The 23286-nt window shown below is 39.2% G+C and overlaps 1 protein-coding gene across 2 annotated transcripts; it reads left to right on the top strand.

Moving 5' to 3' along the window:
• The first annotated feature begins 208 nt into the window (after positions 1–208).
• Positions 209–22999, top strand: snx25 (sorting nexin 25). Of its 2 annotated transcripts, none has more exons than XM_061048775.1 (22): positions 209–400; positions 666–1405; positions 3179–3263; positions 10153–10369; positions 11247–11419; positions 12440–12626; positions 13107–13177; positions 13914–14101; positions 14320–14451; positions 14648–14797; positions 15386–15511; positions 15607–15771; positions 16144–16275; positions 17340–17480; positions 17868–17981; positions 18780–18857; positions 19971–20054; positions 20164–20281; positions 20483–20549; positions 21638–21819; positions 21912–22012; positions 22136–22999. In XM_061048775.1, the coding sequence occupies exons 2-22, from the start codon at positions 1055–1057 to the stop codon at positions 22199–22201; spliced, it is 2928 nt and encodes a 975-aa protein (XP_060904758.1). In that variant the 5' UTR covers positions 209–400; positions 666–1054; the 3' UTR covers positions 22202–22999. The 2 variants fall into 2 exon arrangements, with proteins under 2 accessions (XP_060904758.1, XP_060904756.1); XM_061048773.1 differs by having other exon boundaries at positions 11244–11419.
• Positions 23000–23286: the final 287 nt, after the last annotated feature.

The following is a 23286-nucleotide window of genomic DNA, read 5'->3' as shown; positions in this document are numbered from 1 at the left end:
TTTACTTCAAAATCTCGTTTTGTACGGCAGCAATCTGAGATTAAAAAAAAAACTCGTAGCAGTTAAGGTGGGCGGTGCTTCTCACAGCGCATCCACGAAGGGGTTTAAAATTGACGCCCCGTTCACTCGGACTGGCCTGTTGTTTAAAACACACAAACCCTCCGTGGTTAACTCAAGCGCTGATTGGCGGACAGCCTTCACGTTCACACAGATTGTCAGTCAGCAGGAGCTCGAGGAAAATAGCAGCTTGTTTTGATCAGTCGGCGATTGTTGACCAGACATTTTCTGTCACAGCGTTTTTCTACTATTAACCCCATGAACGCAAAGCATCCAATACATCCTCAGACAGAAAGGAAAGCGATAATATAGTGTTGTCATCGAAAACCTCCTTTATCGATAGGTAAGTACGCTAACATTAGCTGTTGTTAAATTGGATATTTTTAGCAAGCAAGCTAGTTAGCCAGCTGTCGCTATTACTGATTCCATAACTTACTTGCAAGACCGCATTGTAGTTCCAATATATGTGACAGCTTACTTTTATGTGGTGTGTTTTCAGTTTTGAAAGTAGGTTACAGTTACTTATATTGGCTTCCTTGTTCAGCTTGTACTAGCCTTGTTGGTTAGCAACAGTCACTAAGCTACCCTTCCACCTATTTGTCTCCAAGGTGACAGTGGATGTTGCTACATCCATCCCCTCAGCCCAGGTCCCCCTCTGTCTGCCCTCTGGAGGACTATCTTCTCCAGCCGCCTATTTCAAAACGAGTTGGGTGTCCTGTCGTGCTGTCGGGAGAACCGGGGTTTGGATGCCTAAGCTGACGGGGCTCCGTGCCTGTGGCTGCCGGGCGGGCCGATGCTAGGAGCGAGGAAAACATAGTGGTGCTGGTCGGTGATGAGATGTCAGAGCGGGGATGCCTCGTCTTAGAGACTGTGTTGTAGTCGATGGTATACCCGAGTGTACACAGTGTACGTACCTCTCTGACTTGGAAAACCGACGAGTGGACCAACTTTTGAGCCTAACTTGTGGTGACATATTTATGGATGGTGGGGTCGCAGTATGCCCACCCCCTCAACTACCATTACACCACTGGCTGGAGGGAGTAGCAGTACTGGAGGGGAAGAGGAGCCCATGTCTGCCGCCTCCACCTCTACTCTCGGCTCCTCTTTCCGGTTTATCCCGGCTTTCTGTCTGGGCGTGGTGGCAGCAGTAGTGTTCCAGCTGGCCTGGGGAGGCCTGACTCTCACCTCTTTCTTCTTGAAGTTGTTCATCTATGTGTCATTTGCCCTCCTGTGTTTCCTGGCCGGGAGCTTTGTTCTGCTGGTGAGGAAGAGTCCTCTCAAAGTCAGCTGCTTTCAGAGAAACAGGAGGCAGTCGGCTGTACGACTGGACTTCTTCAACAAGCTTATGGTAAGTACACACAGTCTCCACCAGTCCCAATATGATATTCTTATAGTAATACATGAAAACCAACTCCTTCATGTCACTGATTATGACCACACACGATGTAACACTTAAGCTGTACTCTAACAGCAGGGTCTACATGTAGCAAACAAATCTCAATAAAAAAGGAAAAGAAACATCAGATGTAGTGCTGGGCGATGTGACCTCAAATCAATATCACGATTAATTGAACATTTTGCCTCGATTAATGAACGATTGTTTTGTTTTAGTTTTTTCCCCTCATTCACTGACATGGTCTCTACTGTAAATATGCTCAACTAGTAAAGCTGGGATATTTATTCTAATGAAAGAGTGCATATCTGATGAACTATTTTGTGATTATTTATTGAATGTTTCGAACTGAAATCAAAGCATCGCTTGAAATGAAAACGACACATTTTAGTTTTAAAGTAGAAATTAACTTATAGAAAAGTAGAAAATAAATAACTTGTATTTCTTGCATACAGTTTATCCGCAGTGTTTTCATTTGACTTCTTTTTGTTCGGTGTCGTCTTCCCTAAATACAAAATGTGTCCAAACGACGGACATTGCCTCCATGAATCGGATTGGACGTGTCGTCACGTGACTCTAAAAAGAATCTAAATAACTGACATGGGCAAAATTACGTCGGTTAGAGGTTCTGAATGACGGTTTCGATCAATTTTCGATTAATTTCCCAGCCCTAATCAGATGTGTACATTTTAATTAACAGTTTAACTATTGTCTTTGGCACCCTTTAGCTGCTTCACTCTCATCCCTCAGTAGAATCCTGTTCTCTCTATTTCTCTCCTCTCATCTTCTCGCTCTGTTGTTCTATTATAGATGACCGAGTAATACTCCTGGATTTAGACAAACTTAAACACACACAGACATGAGTTCAAACAAATATGTTGGGTTGCGGAACAAAATCATTACAGTTACAGTATTGCTTATTTGCTTGGCAATATTGAACTGTACAACAATAGTAATTGTTATGGTGATATTGCAAATTCAGTCAGAAAAAAAATATTCTTCAAGTCTCATGATTGAAATGACCTTTCATAGTTCAGACTGTACAAACATTTGCATAAAGTTGAATTGGACTATGTAGACTACATTACGTGTTCAGTTTGTCAGGTGAGTGCAACATGTACGTCAGTGTTGGTGAGCCTGCCTCTTGGTAAATCCTGTTTGGCTGGAAGACATTTTTGAAGCGAGAATAATAGACAGATGACTTGATCCTAAAAGATTGAGCAGTAACAGGATTTTATTTTTAGGCACACAACTTGCAGTTAAAGAATGGTACATTATCACAATATACAAATGCTCAGAATATCTAAACATGGATTTTTTTGTGCAATATTATTGTGTAATGACTTTTGACAACATTTCTTTAACTGCATTTTTCAGCCTCAATGGTTTCACTCCCTACATATGAGTTGATTATTTCTTCCTACGTTGTCCTTACATCTTACAACTTTGTGCTTGGCAGCAACTGCCTTTGAGCTGGGTTTATTTCTTTACTACTGTCTAGTTCTGGTGACTGATAGTGGAGGTATTTCATCTGGTTTCATGTTAAATGAGTTCAGATGAATCTGGGCTGTTTTGTTTATCAGAATTGTTTGCCCCATGACTCACAACAGCTTACAAACCTTCTCTTCCTTTTTTCCCTGTGGTTGCCCAATATTTCCTGATTTTAATGCTGTTGTGATGTGAATGTGTAGTGAATGTCAGTGAACTGAGACTGTTGTTGTCTTTCAGGCTCGTTTTTTGGTGCCACTTCCTGAATCAAGTCAGAACAGGAGGGTGGTGGTGTCACACAATGTGGACAAATCTCTGAAGGAAGGTAAGAAATCACTGACAGATTTTCTAAAGTATTTAAGGACCGTCTAATGACCACACATCAGTGAATTAATATGGAAACTGATTACATGCCAGGCATTTTAACAGAACTATAAAGGAACATTTAAACACTAACACTGTATGAAAACCAATGGATCCCCTCAAATGTGGCGGTGTAGCAGTTTTATCCTTACTGCTAAGATGCTTTTTGCTGTTTGCAGAGCTTTTTGTTATTTATAGAGGAAAGCAGTGAGTGCACCAGCAAGTCAGGATTTCTAAATTTGATCCAATGACGTCAGCTTTTGACGTAACTTTTTCAAAAAGCTTTACCTTCACCGCTCTGCTTTAAAAGTCTTACAGTACATTTTGAACGAATAAGTGAGAAAAAAACAAAACCATTTTCAACTTTATTTTCTCTGGTGTATACTGGGTCCAAAATAAACAAACTGCCAAGAGCCCAATGTGGTTAGATTTCCTGTTTGGGGAGTATTTTCTTTACAGGATTATCCATCACATGGTGGGTAAATGTTTTACCCAACAGTCATGTATACATAGTATACTGAGTATTAAGCACTTTTGATGTAACTGCAGCTACTTTTACCTGCTCCTCCGTTGTCTGCATGACAGAGCTTTGTGTGGGCACACTAAGACACACCAACTTACATTGCTGCACAAACACACACACCAGAACACCAGCCACCACGCGCACCTGCTTACTATTAGTGCAACGAAAAACAGTTGATCCGTGATCCGTACAGACCCGGTTGGTAACACATGTGATCTAGTCAAACAATCGCTTCGACTTTTCTCTGTTCGCTCTCACCATGTCTGCATTAGTCAACAGCAGTACGTTCAGGAATATAACGTCATCCAACAGCCTGCTGCAGTCTGTAAATGACTCCACACAGACTCCGTTAAACAACGCAGTGTTATTTCCCAACGCTTAGGACATATTGCACACTAAATGCACACTCCACCTTTTCACTTCAAACTCGCGCCGCAGGAGCACTCAGAGATAATTACATGTCCATTAATGAACAGCCTGCTCATGTTATGTGTTCAAAGCTAAATCGAGAGAAAATCTAGTTCTTGAAGATAAAAGCTAATTAATTATTCATAGATGGATTCTTGTTTTGAGTTTGTAATATTGTAGTGCAGAAGTTAGCAGGGGGGTGGGGCACTTTTACCTTAAAAAAAAAAAAATAAGGGTGAGCAAATATTTTTTATCATTTCTGAATTTCCTGATCCGATAAAATGATCCAATCAGTGACTTAACTCAAGGGAACATAATACCTTATTAACTTTATTAAATGTACTGTAGCAAATGTGCACGTGAAACAAAAAAATGCGATTTATAATTTTGGCCGGTAAAAAAGATGCTTGACCTATATATTGTATATCACCAAAGCTAACTAAATCTTTAAAAAAAACGTTTTTTGAAGCACACTGTTGCTTTAGTTTTCAGTTATTTTTTTGCTGCAGTATGACACATATAATTAAACATGCCAAATAGTTGGTATTAATGTCATATCATGTCCAGATTTCATCTCATATAAAATACTCCAGTGTTTTCATGCACACTATGATGCATCTGCTCACTGGACTCCCACACTAATATTTGCCCAAAGTCCAGCAGTTCAATGCCTCTAGGTTGACAAATGTGTCGATGTCAGCGATAAACAATGATGCCATTCAGCTGTTCAACATCCCAGCTTTCTTGTCAATACAGATCACCCAGTCATGAGAATGATCTATTCTTCACTTTCAAATCACAATGGAGTTTGCTGATCACTCCGGTATCAATAGGTGGCTGGATGACTGATTTTTAAGACTCTCCATGAAATGTTCCTGACACTATTGGGAAAAAGTTTGCAACTTCTGTTTTTGTGAAAAGTGCTGACTGATGATGTCTTTACGACACGATGACCTAGACATTTCTGGTCATCACATCCCGTTTACGTGTTGACACACAGAGGCTCAGTCAGTGGAACAGTGTGCCTGTCTGCCAAGTAACAGATGGCTCCAGGATTTACACCAGGGGTGTGTATTTGCACAATCTTCCATGTTTGTTTTTTAAAAGGTCATTGGATCATAGTGTGGTAGACCAGGGTTGGAAATTAACACCAGTCAGCCGCCAAATACGGGTGTTTTTTTTTTTTTTTTATGGCGCAGGTGACTTTGCTCAACCTACCCATCACAGTGGCGGGTAAATTAGAGTAGGCCTTACGTAACAGAGTGATTTGTGACAACAAACAACATAAATTGAATCCTGGTCCCATGCTTGTTCTGATCTGACTTTATTCGCAGAGTCAGGCAGTCCAACATGAGGCCCACAGGGCCCTGCCTCCTCCTGGTGTCAGTGTTTACAGTGACAGGCTATGAGACTGAAAACCTACACAGACGATGATAGGCTATGTGCTGAAATGGTTTGACTCTGTGTCTCTTTAGTCAAGCGCAGCACAGATTAGCATCTCCACTTCAGCGAGTCTATCTGCTGAAGGTGTTTAAACTGACCCTGTCTCTTTCGACCAAGATGAATAAAAGAAGCGGGCAGTGATTGGTGGTCAAAGGAGCAACTGTAAACAGCGAGACAACGAGCATGTCAGTATTTTTCTTTAATAGTTAAAACCTCTCCCTTCATAAAAACTAGTACTTGAATGCTGTAAGCTTTGACTTGATATTATAAGTCATTACATTTTGCTGCTGGTTAAAATAAAGTGGAGGGTAAAAAAACAAGTGACTTGTAGATGTTTTAATCCACCAGTCACAGTGGTGGGAAGCGAAAAAATGAACTTCCAACCCTGTGGTAGACACTTATATTGACAGTTTGAGGATCACAGTCAAGACCTGCTTCGTTAATTATATATATTTTAAAAGTAAGAATTTGCGACTTTTTGATTCAGTAGATGTCGCCCTTGAGCACCAGCATGAAACCAAAACAAACTGCTGTTTGGCGACACCTTCGCTACACTGAATCCTCCGCTCTCCTCCAGCGACACACCTCCAGCCCCTCTCCACTAGCGTTTGCACAAAGGAGTTATTAAATTGGAACTCCAATGCATGCTAAACTAAGCACTAAGTGCAAGTGGCAGAAAAAAATGTCCTTGTCTGGAGCTGCTTTGTTGTGTTAGCAGGCTAATGGTAGCGCTCTTTAGTTAGCTAGCCCCTCACTTAAACAGCTTTTATATGCAAGGGGATAAGCTGGTCTGCCGTCCCGCCCATGTAAACACAATGTAAATATGGCTCAGACAACATTAAAGACAGCGGGACTTGTAGACCGTCATGGCTCAGAGAGACATTTACAGAGGATATAATTGACTTCTGGTATATTTAATTATGTGTAAAATGTTGCACATTCTTCCTTTAAATCAAGCACTCAAAGTTCAGTTTATTAGCTTCACCTGGGCTCTGTCATGATTGGCTTATTGTTATTACTAGGAATATGATCTCAGAAACGTTCACTAGTTAAAATAACTTTTAATAACAGCACTGAAAACTGGAAGATTTTGTGCAGAACTCAATAATATAACTGCTAAAGCTGACACTTCTTAAGACTTCATGCATCTGAAACATAAAATATATTGAAGAAATACTGACATTTACACATGGGTCATAGGTCATGATCAGATCACTTTAAACATAACTAACCGTCCTAGCTGTAACCTTAGTCATGTGCAATCTCACTGTCCACTCATCAGCTCTCCTTGTAAAGAGTATAACATCTCTTGAAGTCCGTTCAGTCTAAAGGCTGAGACACATTCCCTTCAGTCAGTAGATCACAGAAGGAAAGAAGGATTTGTGTCACATCTTTAATGTAATGATGATGATTCAAAGAGGGGGACATACCACTCTGCTTCAAAGCAAATCTGAATTAGTAACATCACTTTGTAATTATGTCAGCATTGATGTGACTTCTACTGTTAAATTTCACAGTTAATGCATAAAGATGCTGTTTAAAAATACTCAAGCAATTAAGTCGTATATAAAAAATGCATTCACCTTTTTCCATTGATTATTTTGCTTTCTAGTTGAGTTGTACAAACATACAAGACAACAATGAGATGAAAAACCTGCAGAAATAAAGGGAGTAACATTATGAATGCCAGGGTTAGCATAGCATGTCTAGCTCAGTGGAGACTTTTTAAATAATGAACAGGCTGATATGGATTTTTATTAATATATGAAGAGGCAAAGAGACATGACGTGATCCAGTTCTTTATAAAGTGTTATGAAAGTATAAAACAACTATAGTAAAAATTAAATAAAGTTATCAGTTGGAACAGTATAATTGTCATGATGGCTCCTTCTGCCCTGCCATCAAATATACCAAATAATTAAATATGATTTGTGCTAATGGTGAGAGAACTAATGATGTGAAGATGTTGACAGGATAGGTGTCTCGTACAAACCCAATTCCTAAAGATGGTTGGGACTTTGTGTAAAATGTAAATAAAATCATAATGTTAAAGTTTAATTAGTTTATTACTTGATTTTATATCGTTTTCTTTTTTTAAGTAAAACAGTATGTTTCAGTGCGCTGTTATTCTGTCTGATCTTTTGTTCAACTGTAAATCAAATCTTGTCTTCATTGTAAATCTTTTCCACAAGTGTTGATAACAACTCAATAAATGAGTGTGTATAATATCTAAATCTATCGATCTCTAAAGATCGAAGATAGATTTAAAGATATCGGTCGATATATCCATATCAAAATCATCCTAATATTCCCCAAAAAACAGAGAACAAAAATCCCATATTGGTCGTTCATTTTAATCGTAGCATTTTCTACTATTCTTGCTTAATGTGGAATGTCAGCTGTTTATTTTCAACGGGTGACAAATCAGGACTGAATCTGATTTTCTAGTCTTTTGTTGCCACAGTCCCAACTTTTTTGAAACATGTTGTTGGCATCAAATTAAAATCATTTTCCCAAAAATAATGAGATTTCTCAGTTTCAAAATTTGATATGTTGTCTTTGTGCTATTTTCATAATCACGTTTGAGCTTTAATTGTTTTGCAAATCCTCACGTTCTGTTAATATTTATATTCTTAGGAATCTGCTTTGTATGTAAAAAGCTTGGAGGAAATCAGTACCATCACTGTGCTGGCCGAAGGTCACAATGTTGCCCTTTACAGTGACATGTAGAAAAAGAGTTTGGTAAACTTCATGAATGTCAAATCATGGCCGATATAGAATTATCCAAATACATTTTTTAATCATAGGACATTTCGTAACGTGAATATTAGATAGTAAAATAAATTCTACATTCATAAATAAATGTTACACAGTCTATTATGATGCCCTGCAGTGACCTCACTTTGGTCAGACGTTCCTTCATAAAAGTTGAGGTTGTAGAGTGCTCTCATGGTTAGTTTGCTAAGGGACAAAAACAGCAAGGTTAAGGTTTACTTGCAGCTTCTTAAACGTTAGGACTTTTGAAATAAGAGCTACAACACTTTGCAGCTCGTGCCTTGTTGTGAAAAAGTAATAGACTTAATAAGGATTGAAAGAGCTGCCGGCACTATAATGCTCTTTGATTGAGGCCTAGAGGCATTAAGGGATAAAAGAAGGTCATGTTTGAACTCCTTTTAGGATTATGCCTAATTGGTGTAAAATAATGAGCTGCAACAAGTGTTAATTAACAATGTCTCCTAAAAAAAACAAGAAAACAAACACTCACACATAAACACAGGCATTCCAAACAACACTGACCATTGCTTAAACTATGGCTGAACAAAGTTCTTATTGACTTCCTTTTTCTTGCAGTCTTTGGTTTGCTGTTACGTACAGTTTTGTTCTGCGTGTATTATGTCATTTTTGTATGCACTGTGCACACAATGTTGGTGTTTCATGGCCAGTCGGTAAAATAAAAGGAAAACAAACAAACAAACCCAGAGGCATGCTGAAGCTGGTCTGGTAGCATTTGATGGCCAAACATCTTCTCAGACACTCAGTGTTTTTGTTATTGTTTAATTTTTCAAGTTGTGTTTTCTGGCAGCCATGTAAAACTAAAACTTTTTCAGAAAGGTTAACCTAATGTCACGGTAAAAACTGAGTATTAACTGTCTTACATCTAAAAGTTCATTTACAACAATAGTTGTTTTTTTTATTGCATTTGACTGCTCAATACAACCCATCAGACATGTCTAGGGCCCTACCGATATTGTATTTTTTGGGCCAATACCGATATTAATATGGGGTAGAAAAAACCCCCACGATACCGATACATCGGTCGATATCTTTCTGAGATCTTTGTTCAATCTGTTGAGATAGATAGATTTAGATCACCTCTCGACACTCTGGAGAGTGATGATGATTGCTGTAATCCATAAAGCAAATTCTGCAGAAAGAGAACTGCTAGTGTAATATAAAAATGCTCAGATGAAATGCTGTTTGACTGGTGAATAAATCTCATAATATCAGTGCATATCAGAGATAAAATTAGCCGATACCTATAGTTCCTGGATAGGCTTATATCGACCAACATTAATAGGTTGGACTCTCGAGTTGTGACAAAAGTAAATTCTACCTTCTCAGACTTTGTTGTTATTTAGAGGTTTTCAGCGACTTGAACATGTAAAAAAACAGGTCTTATTGGAGAAAGATTTAGTGTTGCATGATTTTAGATTTAGACCGATGTGGTTTGCCTTACTTGCTCATGCACTTGCGTGTGTATTCTCTGGTGGCTCAACTCACATTGTCTGAATGTTAGTCAGTCTCAGTGTCTTTATGTGTCATTTAAAGGTCAACGATCTCCTCTTTCAGCTAATTATTTTTTGATGTAAAGAGGTTTTTTTTCCAGCTTTGTAAAGAAACTTATTCTTTGCTGCAGCTGTTATGTCTCTATCAAATCTATTATTACATATCTCTGTTTTTCTCTGTCTTTTTGCAGTGTTTGACTATGCCTACAGAGACTACATCCTGTCGTGGTACATCCCTTTGAGCCATGATGAGGGCCAGTTGTACTCCATGCTTTCAGAGGACTGGTGGCAGATGATTGGACAATTAAGATCCAGGCTTGCTGACTTTGACCTTGTCAATGTGGTGTGTTATGACACCATCCGAATCCTACACACTCACTTCACTGACCTCAAGGCTGCATCTGCAAGGTACACACACACACACACACACACACACACACACACACACACACACACACACACACACACACACACACACACACACACACACACACACACACACACACACACACACACACACACACACACACACACACACGTATGTAAATTTAAACAGGTTAAGATGCACCACCTTAGTTAACATTAGGAAATGGCTGACCTGCTGTGGATTGTTGTTTGTATGATCAAGTTTAAACTAATCAAAAAAAAAATCCAGACTGTCGAAGTCCTTTATTCTTTTGCCACAACATGACATCCAAATAAGCAGTGAGTATGTTATTCTTCTTTCTGATAGTCCTTGACTAAAACAACTTTATACGCAAAGCCGTCCTATACGTGTAAACATGATGTAAACACGACTCTGACAGCAGTACAGCCAGCGGGACTCATGCTTCTCACTCATTGAAGACAGTCATGACTTAGAGAGACATTTACAGAGGATATACTAGATTTCTGCTCTATCTATGTGTAAAATGTCACTCAATCTTCATTTAAAGAAATACAATTTTCACACTATTTTGAATTTTTGAATTCTGTGGAGAAAACTAAACACAGTCCTATATCTAAAAAAATGGTAGCTTTTGTGCAAGGAACTCCAACCTCCTCTTTTACAGTTAGTGACCAGTGTAGCAGCAGTGTCCTTGTTCAGTCAGATTTCAAGAGTAAAGACCTTGTGATGTGACAAAGCTGATGCTGAAATAACAGTGTCAGTGTTATCTTTGCCGTGGGAGTTGTTTCTAAAAACATGTCTTCTGACATCTAGCATTGACAGACAAATGTTTGAAATGAGCTCTTTTTCTGTTTATAACTCAATTTTAATCTGTGTCTCTTGTATGGTGTTAAGCAGACCAGAGGAGTGCGCTCGACCATTTCCTCTCCATCCCTGTTTGGTCAGTCCAGAATCAGAGCTGGCCTTTCTCCGCTGTGTAGCCAGAATACTGCTGCTATGTCTGCTGCCACAAAAGGATGCTAAGTCACATACACTACGCTGCTGCCTCACAGAAGTTATCACTACTAAAGGTACTTTGAGTGTGTTTCTTAGTATGACAATAAACTTTCTCAGGTTTTGAACAACAGGTGAAAACAAACTTTTATTATGGACATCTTCAACACGGACTTAATTTGACTTATAAAATAATTGCTGCCCAGGACCTTCCAAGTTAGTTAACCTTTTCTTATGGCAGATATTTTGACATGAAGGCAGTAGAAAACAAGTTCAGTCAATAAAACATGTTGTCTTAACTATTACCTATAAAGGATCTTAGTAGCTGAAGGCTTTGTCTTGAATTCGACATAAAGAAACATAAGAGTTGACCTATTCTGCTGACCCCCATTTTAAAACTTACATAGTGTTACAATGTTGGATGCCCATCCTAAACAAGGGCAAAGTTTTAGATCATGCATATTGGAGTAATCCCAGCACAAGTCTGCAGAGGGCGCTAAACGACTTGCTCTGCAGATCACGCTATTTCTTGAGACGGCTTCAAGCCTCTACGTAAGCCCTTGAAACCTCTTACATGGTGGGGATGGTGGGCCTTAAAATGACTGCAGCTGAAATGAGTTTTTACTGATGCCAGTATTAGATAAATATCTTTAAATAAAAAACCAAAAGATCTGCATTCTGTCAACAAAGAGTTCTAGTGGGAAATATAGAACTAAGAGCTCTTTAATGACCCACTAAAACTACAGTAGTGTAAACATCCCTCATCAGAGTATGAAGGAAAACTAAATAGACAAAATCCAGAACTGTAACTATCAAACTGCAATGATAGCGCACAGTCACCCTCACATAAATTGAGGACGATGGTTTTTACAGCACTTAAGTGGATTTATTGACAAAGGCCCTCAGTTATGAGACAACATTTTATTTCCATGTCCCTAGTTGGCCTCGCTTGGTTCATTTGATATCTATTTATCTTATTTCACATTGTGACCTTAACTCATATCCTAGAAGTCCTCAGTGGATCAGACACAAATATCACACACTCAGATTATTTCTCCATTCATTTACATATTTTTTTGTGTGTTTGTGTGCTCAAGTGTTGAAGCCTTTGGTAGAAGTGCTGAGCGACCCAGACTCGATAAACCGGATGCTGTTGTCTCAGCTGGAGCAGAGGGAGCAGCAGGCTGAGCAGCAGAAGAAAGCCTACACCTACGCTGCCTCCTATGAAGACTTCATCAAACTGATATCAACTTCTGCTGATGTCAATTTCCTCAAACAACTCAGGCATGATATTAAAACAGATATTCACCTGCACCCCCTGTACTCACCTGTATATATAGATGAAGCATACAGTATAATGATGAGCAGACAGTGTTACTAACCAATCTTTTTGCTGCTCTGCTGTTACCATGGGAACAGACAGTGTCTGTGTAGCAATGTACTGGATCTAAATGTAGGGTTGATGTGATACTGGTGTGTTGTCATCTGAATTTGAGGAAAAGTCGCACACTACTGAAATGCTCATAAATCTAAGCAATACTTAAAACATAGACTCTCCATTTCTATGTGCATTACTGTGTTTGTTGTACTTGCTTTTGAGTTACGGCACATGTAAAATTTACCTTGGTATAAAAAAAAACCTGTATTTATATCTCATTTACTCTGGTAGTATTCGGGTAAAATAATCCTTAGACAATTGCTTTTTATATCTGGATTCCAACAACTGATTGAAATTTGACATCTCTGTGTCTCGTCTCTTTTTAGGTATCAGATTGTGGTAGAGATTATTCATGCCACAACCATCAGCAGTCTGCCTCAGCTCAAAAAGCAGAAAGGTACATACACACTACTGTTCACCTCAAGATAGAAAAGCCAGAAAAATTATAAACAAAATACAAAAAAGTAACTGTAGCATTGGTTAGCTAAACTAATTTCAGAACCTCTGCAGTCTTACACCAAGCTTTTAAATTGATCTAACGTGTAGCATGTAAGGATGTAATCCTTATATTGACTTAAACAGAGTTTAATTCTCAAATATTTCATGTATCTGCAACAACTCTGACGGTGCTCTGGAAGGTCAGGTCTGATGTGACCTTTTAGCTTTTTTATTAACTTGCAGGGTTGCCTTCAGGCATCGAGTCCACCCTCATGTCAAAGTAGTTTAAAGACACGAACTGACAGTGCAAACTAAACCTGAGAGGATGTGACATGCAACAAGATGTAGGCTCTGCAGGGATGTCTGTTACTCTCTGAGGCCATATTTAGGTCATCAAAGTGATTTTAAGCTGCTATAGTGTTGTACATGTTCACCATCTTAGATAATTATATTAGCATTATAACATTTAATTAAAGACATAAATACTCTGCAGTAGATGGAAGTTTCATTTATTTATTTTATATGATTTATAAACCAGGCCAAAGGATCAAATTAAACTGACCTAGAGAGAAGTAGATGATAAATCAGGAGATTTCCATCATTGTGATGTATTATTGGCTTCACACAGACATCATCTGCTGTCCTGTTTCAACAAAGCTGGCTCACATTTTTCTTTAATTCATTGCTTTTGCAAGGTAAAGGTAAAGAGTCAGCAGCCATGAAGGCAGACCTGCTCAGGGCCAGAGACATGAAACGATACATCAATCAGCTGACTGTAGCTAAGAAACAATGTGAGAAACGGATCCGCCTCCTGGGCGGACCAAACTATGAGAACAATGAGGAAGGGGGTGCTGACGACGGAGATGAGCCTCAAAGTCAAAAGGTAAGAAATCATTTGGATTCTATTACAGATGGTCTGGAGTTTGATCGAAAATAGGCCTTTTCTGAACCCAAAATAACTTTTTATTTTGAAGATTTTTATTTATATCTTCAATGAATGCCTATAAAAGAGTATGACCTCTCAGCACTTTCTGGGAAGGTTTGTAATATGGAGTATGTGTTGAACAAACCTGATGTTTTGTCATCTTCCCTGTCATGCAGATTCTCCAGTTTGATGACATCATGTGTAATCCAGGTTACAGGGAGCATTTCAGAGTTTACATGGAAAGAGTTGATAAGAGAGCTCTGATAGGCTTCTGGGAACTGGTGGAAACCCTTAAAACTGCCAACAAGGTATTGTGTACACACGCTCCAGTGTTTACATTCTTCTACACTACAATACTTATTATATCAACTGTACTTGCGGTATTACCAGTGAAATACTATATCTGTTTTCTGTGATGTCACGTGGTGTAGTCAAACATATCAGTAACTGGTGTTTGTTTGTTCATGTGTGTAACTGGTGTTTGTTTGTTCATGTGTGTGACAGAATGAAGTGCCCCAAATCGTAGGAGAAATCTACCAGAAGTTCTTTGTGGAGTGCAGGGAGATTCCAGTGGAAAAGTCTCTTCTGAAGGAGATCCAACAGAGTTTGGTGGGGAACAGAGGAACACAAGTGTTTGTTAGACTACAGGAACAGGTAACTGCTGTATTTGTAAATAACAAGCTTTTACTAAGAGTGATTTCACTCCTGAAAATGTTTCAGAGTGAGCTGATGTATAGCTCAGCAGGAAATATTCAGGACCAAAGACTGTATATGAACTGTTGCAACCTCCCAGCACCTAATGAAATTGCTTCTCGCCAGTATGTTCTGTTGATATTGTGAATCTGTCAAACTACACAAGGATTTGATACAGAGGCTTAACTTGTCATTTTAGCATCAGACTGTTGCAGCAGCTGGCGTCGTTCTTTTTATGTTGTGTCTTGCATCCTAAGACCCCCCCCTCCCCCCTTCTTCCCTTCCCGATAGGGATAGTCTGTGAGGTGCATGTGTGAACAAGCAAATCAGGAAGATTTGAGGGGAAATCTGCCTGAAACTGTCTAGACAGAGTGAAACGGCTTAACTCAAGCCACAGTGAACAATTCCCCACTAAGAAATGTCAAAAATGTCGAAAAGAAAAGAAGATGCTTGAAGCTTCATCAGCAGTGCAAGTAACAATGGTATGCCTATGTTTCATTGTGTCAAAATGTCGACCATTAGTATAAAGCATTTCTGTTCATCTTCTAGGTGGCTGAGACGATGAGAGAGCGTTACTACCCCTCCTTCCTGGTGTCTGACCTCTACGAGAGGCTGATCAGACGAGACGAGCAGCACAGCCAATCACAATGTAGCACTGAGGAAAAGGAGGAAGGGGTCAGACAAACAACAATATAAGATTCTCAATAAGTAATCTTTACATTTGTATGCCTGCATATCTGAATCATTTTATGTGTATCTTTTCTCTGTAGTGCCAGGGTCTAGATGTAGGAGAGGATGTGTGTGACGAAGGAAGTAAAGGAATCAACGAGCAGGCCAGTTATGCTGCCACTAAACTCCGCCAACTTTATGACAAACTGGAGTACAAGCGGCAGGCCCTGGGCTCCATCCAGAATGCACCCAAACCTGACAAAAAGGTAAAAACTACAAGCAGATGTGACAAAACATACTCAGGGTCAAATCAGCTGTCACCTAAAGGCTCCCAGCAAGCATACAAACACAAGGGCAACAAAAGTGAAAGTACACTTCCTTTCCATCAGTGTCAAGCTGTTCACTCATTGGAGGAGATACAATTTAAAAAAAGCACAGGATCACATCTGTTAATTTGTTTACTTTGTGTTTTAGAATCTGTAACATAAAATCAGTAACTACACTTAGATATACACTTTCGTAATAAAGTCAACCTTGGTTTGCGCTGAATGTTTGTATGGTTTTTATTCATATGTAATTTAATCATTTCATTATTCTTTGCTTGCTGGTTTGAATCTGTTTCTTATGTATGTTTATAGATTGTGAGCAAACTAAAGGAAGAGATCGGAGCCATGGAAAAAGAACACGGTGAACTCCAGCAACATATCACAAGGACTGACTGGTGGTGTGAGAACCTTGGACACTGGAGGGCAATTATCACTGCCGCTGAGGTAACGGTTAATCTTATAGTTTTATTTTCCTAATGAAAAAAAAAAAATTGCTGATTTAAAAATGCTAAAGAACCAGCCATCAATAAGTGGCTGGTGTCAGGGTGAAAGCCTGAAGATTTCAACTACTCTGACTCATGTGACTCACCAATCAAATCATGTCAGGAAAGTCTCAAGTCAGTTGAAAGGAAAATAACATTTTTAAAATTTTAAAATTGTACATACTTTCGTATTCCCTGAGGGAAATTCTAGTTTCATACCTTGTCATTGACAGACATGTGAGAAGCATGGGCCTAAAATCCCACACATGCACAAACAGGACCGGTGGACATGCATTAGTGGAGAGATGTCAGAGTGGTGCTGCTGCACACAAGGCACCTCAGCAGTACTCGGGAAGTAACCCGGCACCTCTCCAGCTACCAGACCAACTTCCATATTATGGATTATGGAGTATTATCTGCCTTCTCACCATAAACAATAAGGCATGGTGCAAGAAAGCCAGAGCCACCCAAGCCCTTCCAGAGAGGGGCGTGTTCAAACGCAGCTAATTTGCATTTAAAGCTACAGACACAGAAACAGCCTGTTCTGAGCAGGACTGAAATAGAGGGGTTTATAGACATGATCAAATACAGGATCAGATCGGACACTTCACAGACAAATGTTCTGTGGAGCTCTGAGACTAATTTAAACTGGCTGAAAATAATTATAATATGTGAACTTTAACAAAAAGCTTTCTGTTATGTCGTCAGACACTTTAAGTAACAATCCCTTTCACTGTGTTGTATCACCCCTGCTGATCAGTTATCTGAGACACACCACAGACTTTTTGCACCACTGATTTAAGTCAAAAATATCTAAAAGTAGCGCCCAGATAAAAAAAAAAAAAAACCTAATTCCTCTTTAGATGTCTCAAGAATCAGATGTAATTAATCAAACCTTAACGTTCCTTCACTGGATGTGGAGGGTATTTTATATATATTCTTTCATAGTAATTGTAGGTAGCTCTGAGGGTAAGAAGCTTATTTTAATCATGTCTTTATGGGAAACGTTGTTCATGTCTATTCCAGGCCACAGAAGAAGGTGGTGAGACAGTTGCTTGTTACAGTGTGTGTGTAAGCCTGATAGAGGGAGAGGAGACGGGTAACAGTCGCTGGAGCGTCCAGAGGAAACTCACCGAGTTCCAGATGCTGCATCGCAAACTCACTGAGGTAACACCAGACCTGCACCCGTACGGACATCATTTATTTTAGGAACATAAACTAGCAGCCATCATGAAATTAACACAAGCTAAAATAGCCTGCCAGGTTCCTTACTTTTCCAAAGATAAGTCAGGGCATCAATGCAGCACAAAGGCTGGTATGAAACTGTCTTCATTGATTTGATAATGGATTAATTCAGGTTGCACACGATCAAATGCTGTTTGTAATCATGGAGATCTTGATTGGTGCCTGAGTGCTGAGGTCAATACATTATCTCCTTTTAAATATCATACTCTCTAGAATGTAATTCAAAATACTTAATTTTGACATTAATGTGGTTTTTCTCTCATTGTTTTGAAACCACATTTCAACCTCTCTGTGTGTGTCTTCTCTCAGTGTTTTCCATTGTTGAAGAAACTCCAGCTGCCATCAATCAGTAAACTTCCCTTCAAGTCCATCGATCAGAAATTCTTAGACAAGAGCAAAACGCAGCTCAATGCTTTTCTCCAGGTAAACATGTGAACACAACATACTGTGAAGCTATGTTACACTCTTCAGACTTCTAAGGTCCCATGTCCACCCAGCTTATTTTTTCTATTGTTTTCAATGAGTAGAGTGCGTTTGCTGCAGCAGATATAGCTCAGTGCCCAGTGTCTTTTTTGTTCTGCCGCTCAAGTTGAAAATCTTTCAGGCGCTGTTGACATTACCTGCGCTCTTTTCCAAATGTATGATATTCCCTTTATTTTCACTGTTTCCGGATCATGTCTTGTACCCACATCATCTTTGCTCCGTGTCTGCTGGAGTAAAAACATAACAATATAAAACAAACAGCAACGGAGCAGTGTCGGTCATGCAGCGCCCGTTGTTAACAGACTGTTGTCATAGAGACAGGGCGGACGTGCAGCGCTTTTATTCTCAGCGCACAAACGCTTCGATACCAGAGCTCCCCAATCGCACAGCCAGCGCTTTTCTGCCTTGAACAAATGCTAGGTGGGCACGGGGCCTAACTTTACAAGAAGGTAACTTACTTGAAGCATCAACCTTAATTTAGTGGGTAGAGAACTATGCAGAGCAAATCTAAATACACAAGAGCAGATATTCCAGGGGACTTGATTGAAACAGATTAAAGTGATGAAGAAATAGTTGTAACGATTAGCTTAAAGAATTTGATAAAAGTTGAAAGATTAGAACCCAAAACACCAGATAAAAACCCATCTCTATGCTAACAATGTCTTTTTATATTTTTGTATGTATGTATGTAGGAGCTAAACCATGTCCATGATTGTGTGTGTGTGTGTGTGTCTGCAGCGTCTGCTGACAGATGAGCGATTGTGCCAGTCAGAGGCTCTCTATGCGTTCCTCAGCCCATCGCCAGAGCATCTCAAGGTAACTTTGTCCTTAAACCTGCATATAACATAAGACAGGGATGCAAATATTTTAATGTAACATAAGTACAAAAATATATTCTATTAATATATTTTTACCAATAAAAAAAAAGTCATTTCATATTGTTTACTGTCCTGTATTTGCCCTGTAATCATTACAATTTACTTCAATAACACTCTCTGTTTGTTCAGTTCAGTATAAGTAGTAAAGGCTTTAAAAGGTTTATTTGTTTTGGTATCCTAGCAACAGTGTTTGTGTATAAGTTCATGTAAGTCTCTCTCTGTGTTTACAAAGAGACAAAGACTCAGCATTGTGAAAGCAAGTTGACAGAGTGTGGCATGAAGTGTTCAGCTGGAGGCATTCAATATCAGTTGAAACCATCAAACTAACCCATCCATAGTGAACTTTACTGTATGATTAGGAAGCTAGCATAAAGAAAGCTAGCAAACTACCGTGGATTACACTCAGCAGATCAAGAAATGTATGATAATATGTGGATTAATGTTCAGTTTTCAGGTGTCATTATGTCAGTTATTCAAGTTTGAACTCTGCTCTCCTCCAACCAATTAATGGGCTGTAAATCGGAGCACAATTCTCCCAGAAGCCCTCGTTATGTCACCACTTCTTTCCTCCTGAACTCCCGTTGTGCTCAGCAGCTGTCTGTTGTCAGCTGCTCTGTATCTCTGCTGCACCCGGTCCTTCCCACATAACACTCTCTGAAGCCCTGCAGAACACAAATGAAAATGTGCTGTTAAAATGTACTTCCAGAGCATCTATAGACTGTTTTTATTTTTGTGTCTGTCAAGTTGAAGGAAGTGGCTTCTGAATTATTCGTAGATAAAACTGGTATTTCTGGAGTCTGATGGCTCAGCCCATTTGTTTTAGTGTGAGATGCAAGTGCTAGTGTTAGCTTTATTATTATGTCATTAAACTGAATGATACAAAATAACTGCATGTAAAGCAATAACTTGGAGAAGTTATGAAGTTCCTCCAAGCTTGTATTCATCTATTTAACCTTTTAATATGAGGCATGATGACACCTGAAAATGTTGATCTGTCTTCCAGTGCATACAGTGTATTTTATAGTGATGTTGTTGGTTGTCTTTTTTGAAGGTGATGTCAATTCAGAAGAAATCCTCCTTCTCTTTGGCCTCCTTCCTGGAGAGGCTCCCTGGAGATTTCTTCTCCCACACTGAGGTACACATTCCTTCCTTCTTGTTTTAAGCGTCATTAAAATGGCACCAAAGCTGTTAAGCATTCTTGTTTGGACGGTGGGTGAGTTGTATACTTGCTGTGCCTTTAACAGGAAGAGGCTGATGAAGACAGTGACTTGTCAGACTACGGGGACGAAGGAGATGGAAGGAAGGATGCCCTGGCTGAACCCTGCTTCATGCTCATAGGAGAGATCTTTGAACTCAGAGGAAGTGAGTGGTTGTTGTTTATTACTGTTTTATCCTTTTTTTAATTTTTTTTTATTAAATCATGACAAAGGCAGAGGCCTCCATGAAGATTTAAGAAACCTCCCTCAAAGACTCACATTAATGTTACATCTTCTTCACACCTGTGTGAGTGCATTTTCTCTGATCAGTCTCCCTCTATCCATGTCTGTCTGTCTTCCTTCTCAGTGTTTAAGTGGGTGAGGAAGACTCTTATTGCACTAGTCCAGGTGACATTTGGACGAACTATCAACAAGTAAGTTCAAGCAAGTTGACATTAAAGGAAATGTGCCTTCAGGCTCTGTTTCATTAAAATAAAGACATACAGAAAAGAGTGAAAGTGGGGGAGTGGGGAACTGAAAATCTATTGGAATAAGCTTTCAGTTTTGTTAATTTAAGTCATAATTACACCCTTTCTTATTGAAGGAAAAAATGAATAAGATGACAAAGCATAGCTTACAGAACCAGCAGAATATAACTGCACTATTGGAGACACTTGGCTCACTGCCTGAGACAGTGACTACAGAGAAAAAAGACTGAAATATGTTCAGTGGAGCTGGAAAATCCTCCTGCTTCCCTGAAGTCACTCATTTAGCAACAGTTTGTCTTCCCTGTGAGACTAAACAGTAACTTTATAATGACCTTGATCTGCGTGTTTTTGATGCAGACAATATTCTGATGTGGCCTTTATCACCTAAAAGAAATCATCACACTTTGCTTTTTGTACATGGCTTTTTACATATGCCTCTCTATAGGTGGAGCGATGTATACTAAAATTTACCCCAGCGCATTAAGCTCCCAATGAAGTTCAGAATTATGAATGTGCATGTCTTCATTGGAAAATACCACATTTATGAGGCCTATTCAAGGATTATTTCACATGGTTTACTTCAGTTCTGCCCAACTTTGTGTTCTGCTTACTTATGTTCTCATCCTTGTTATTGCTTCATACTAAAGAATTGTTATTATGTCTGTGGTCTGCTGAGAAGTAGCCTTCTGGTTAATTTTGGCACATTAGGTGCTAGGGAGTTCCCTGAGTTCCTGCGGTGCATAACCAATAACAAAGAGGGAGGGTTCCAACAGTTCCTAGAACTATGAAAAAGTTCCTGTCGTCCGAAAACGCATATTGTCATATGTGTAATATTTATAATAAATCATAATCAATAGGGTAAATGTGTAGGACTAGAGAGAGTGATAGAGCAGATCTCCACTGAGCATGTCTGTGTGTTTTATTGAGCTGTTCTATAGTGAGATAGGGTACAACCCTCACACCATCACTTGTTCTTAACTGTTTCTCTCTCTCAGATCACCTATGAGCCTAATATCTGCTATGCCTTATTTCAGACAGATCCGGGACACGGTTAACTGGATCTTCTGTGAGCAGATGTTGGTGTGTTATATCGGTGTGTTCAGGGACACCTTCTGGCCAAATGGGAAGTTGGCACCACATGTCAAAGTCCGTACTGACTCTGAACGCAGTGAAACTAAGGAGCGGGCTCAACAGAAACTACTTGAAAATATCCCAGGTTAGCAATTGAAGGACATTCCCTGTACTTCTCTTAATTGATATCTGAGGTGTAGATTGTTTACGTTGCTTCATTGTGATCTTTTCCAACAGATGCACTAACAAATTTAGTTGGCCAGCAGAATGCCCGCTATGGAATCATCAAGATCTTTAATGCCCTACAGGAGGCTAGTGCCAACAAACATCTTCTCTACGTAAGAATGACACCGATTATGTATAACAACAACTTTGATTTGAAATTCAATTGAACTGAATTCATGTTTAAATATGTACGACTGACGGGAACTGAATTATTTTCCTCTCCCGTGTCCCCCTAGGTGTTGATGGAGATGTTACTCAAGGAAGTGTGTCCTGAACTCAGCGCGGAGGTGGACAACATCTGAACTCACATTAACACACACACACATACGGAGTCTTTGGATCCTTTTGGCCTTTCTGTAGCTGATCAATCAAACTGCCAAGCTAGACAGTGAGATGGCCTTTTGGTTTAACCTCAGACAGACAGCAGATGGTAAAAGTTTGCTGTGATATGATGAAAAGCTGTGCTGACACCAGACTGAAAGCGGCCGCCGTTTTACTTTGTTGTGGTACAGATCTGTTCCTGTCTGACTGAGCAGGGAGACACCACAGGGAGTCTTTTTAATCAGCTGTCAAAATATACTGATAACATTTGTATCTGAATGTCCACATAGGATTTTGACATTGTGGGACCTATGTCCTTTTTTTTTTTTTCTTATTTCAACACCAGATCTGTACCACAACACAATTGAAACAACACCTATGTTCCTGTGTTAATCATGGCGGTGTATAGATTACTAAGAAGGGTAGGAATGTGAAAAAGAAAACCAATTGATTGGTGGTCATCAGTTTTTGGACCTGATGATTTCAATACCCTGATTCAGTTCAGTTCAGCACAGACGCAGTTCACATTTTCTTTTGTCTTTGAAGACAACAAGTGTGTGTGTGATTGCCCACGGACCTCTGAACATTCCTCCTACACACAACCTGAGCAACAACACATCTGTTCTGTGATTCTTGTTGAGGCTTATAATTGTGCAATATAATGTCATGTAAAAGTCATTGTGATGATTTTATTTATGATTATTATTGATAGATTTTATTTTTACCAAAAATTGTTTAGAGAGCGTTTATATAAGCAATAAATTGCAAGGAAAAAGTGATATGAAGTCTTGAATTTATGAAATTACCCTGTAATAACAAGGATTATTAGGAGAACATTTATTGCTGTTAATGTGAAGTTATATTATGTTAAGAAATCACTGTTCATATAAGCAATTGCACTGTTTTAAGGAAGACCATATCCAGCATTATTCTTTACATATTAATACTTAAACTAAATATTGAAATGCGATGAGTAAAATGCAAAGACTGCATTTGTTTTTATCCCCCTTACAAAACACAGAGTACTCTGTGTGTAGAAGGGTGGAAGGTTTAGGCTGTATGTTTT

This window comes from Labrus mixtus, chromosome 10, assembly GCF_963584025.1.
Source record: "Labrus mixtus chromosome 10, fLabMix1.1, whole genome shotgun sequence".
Taxonomy (NCBI): Eukaryota; Metazoa; Chordata; class Actinopteri; order Labriformes; family Labridae; genus Labrus; species Labrus mixtus.
Note: the sequence above shows the minus strand (reverse complement) of the source record. Positions and strands in the feature narration are given on the sequence as shown.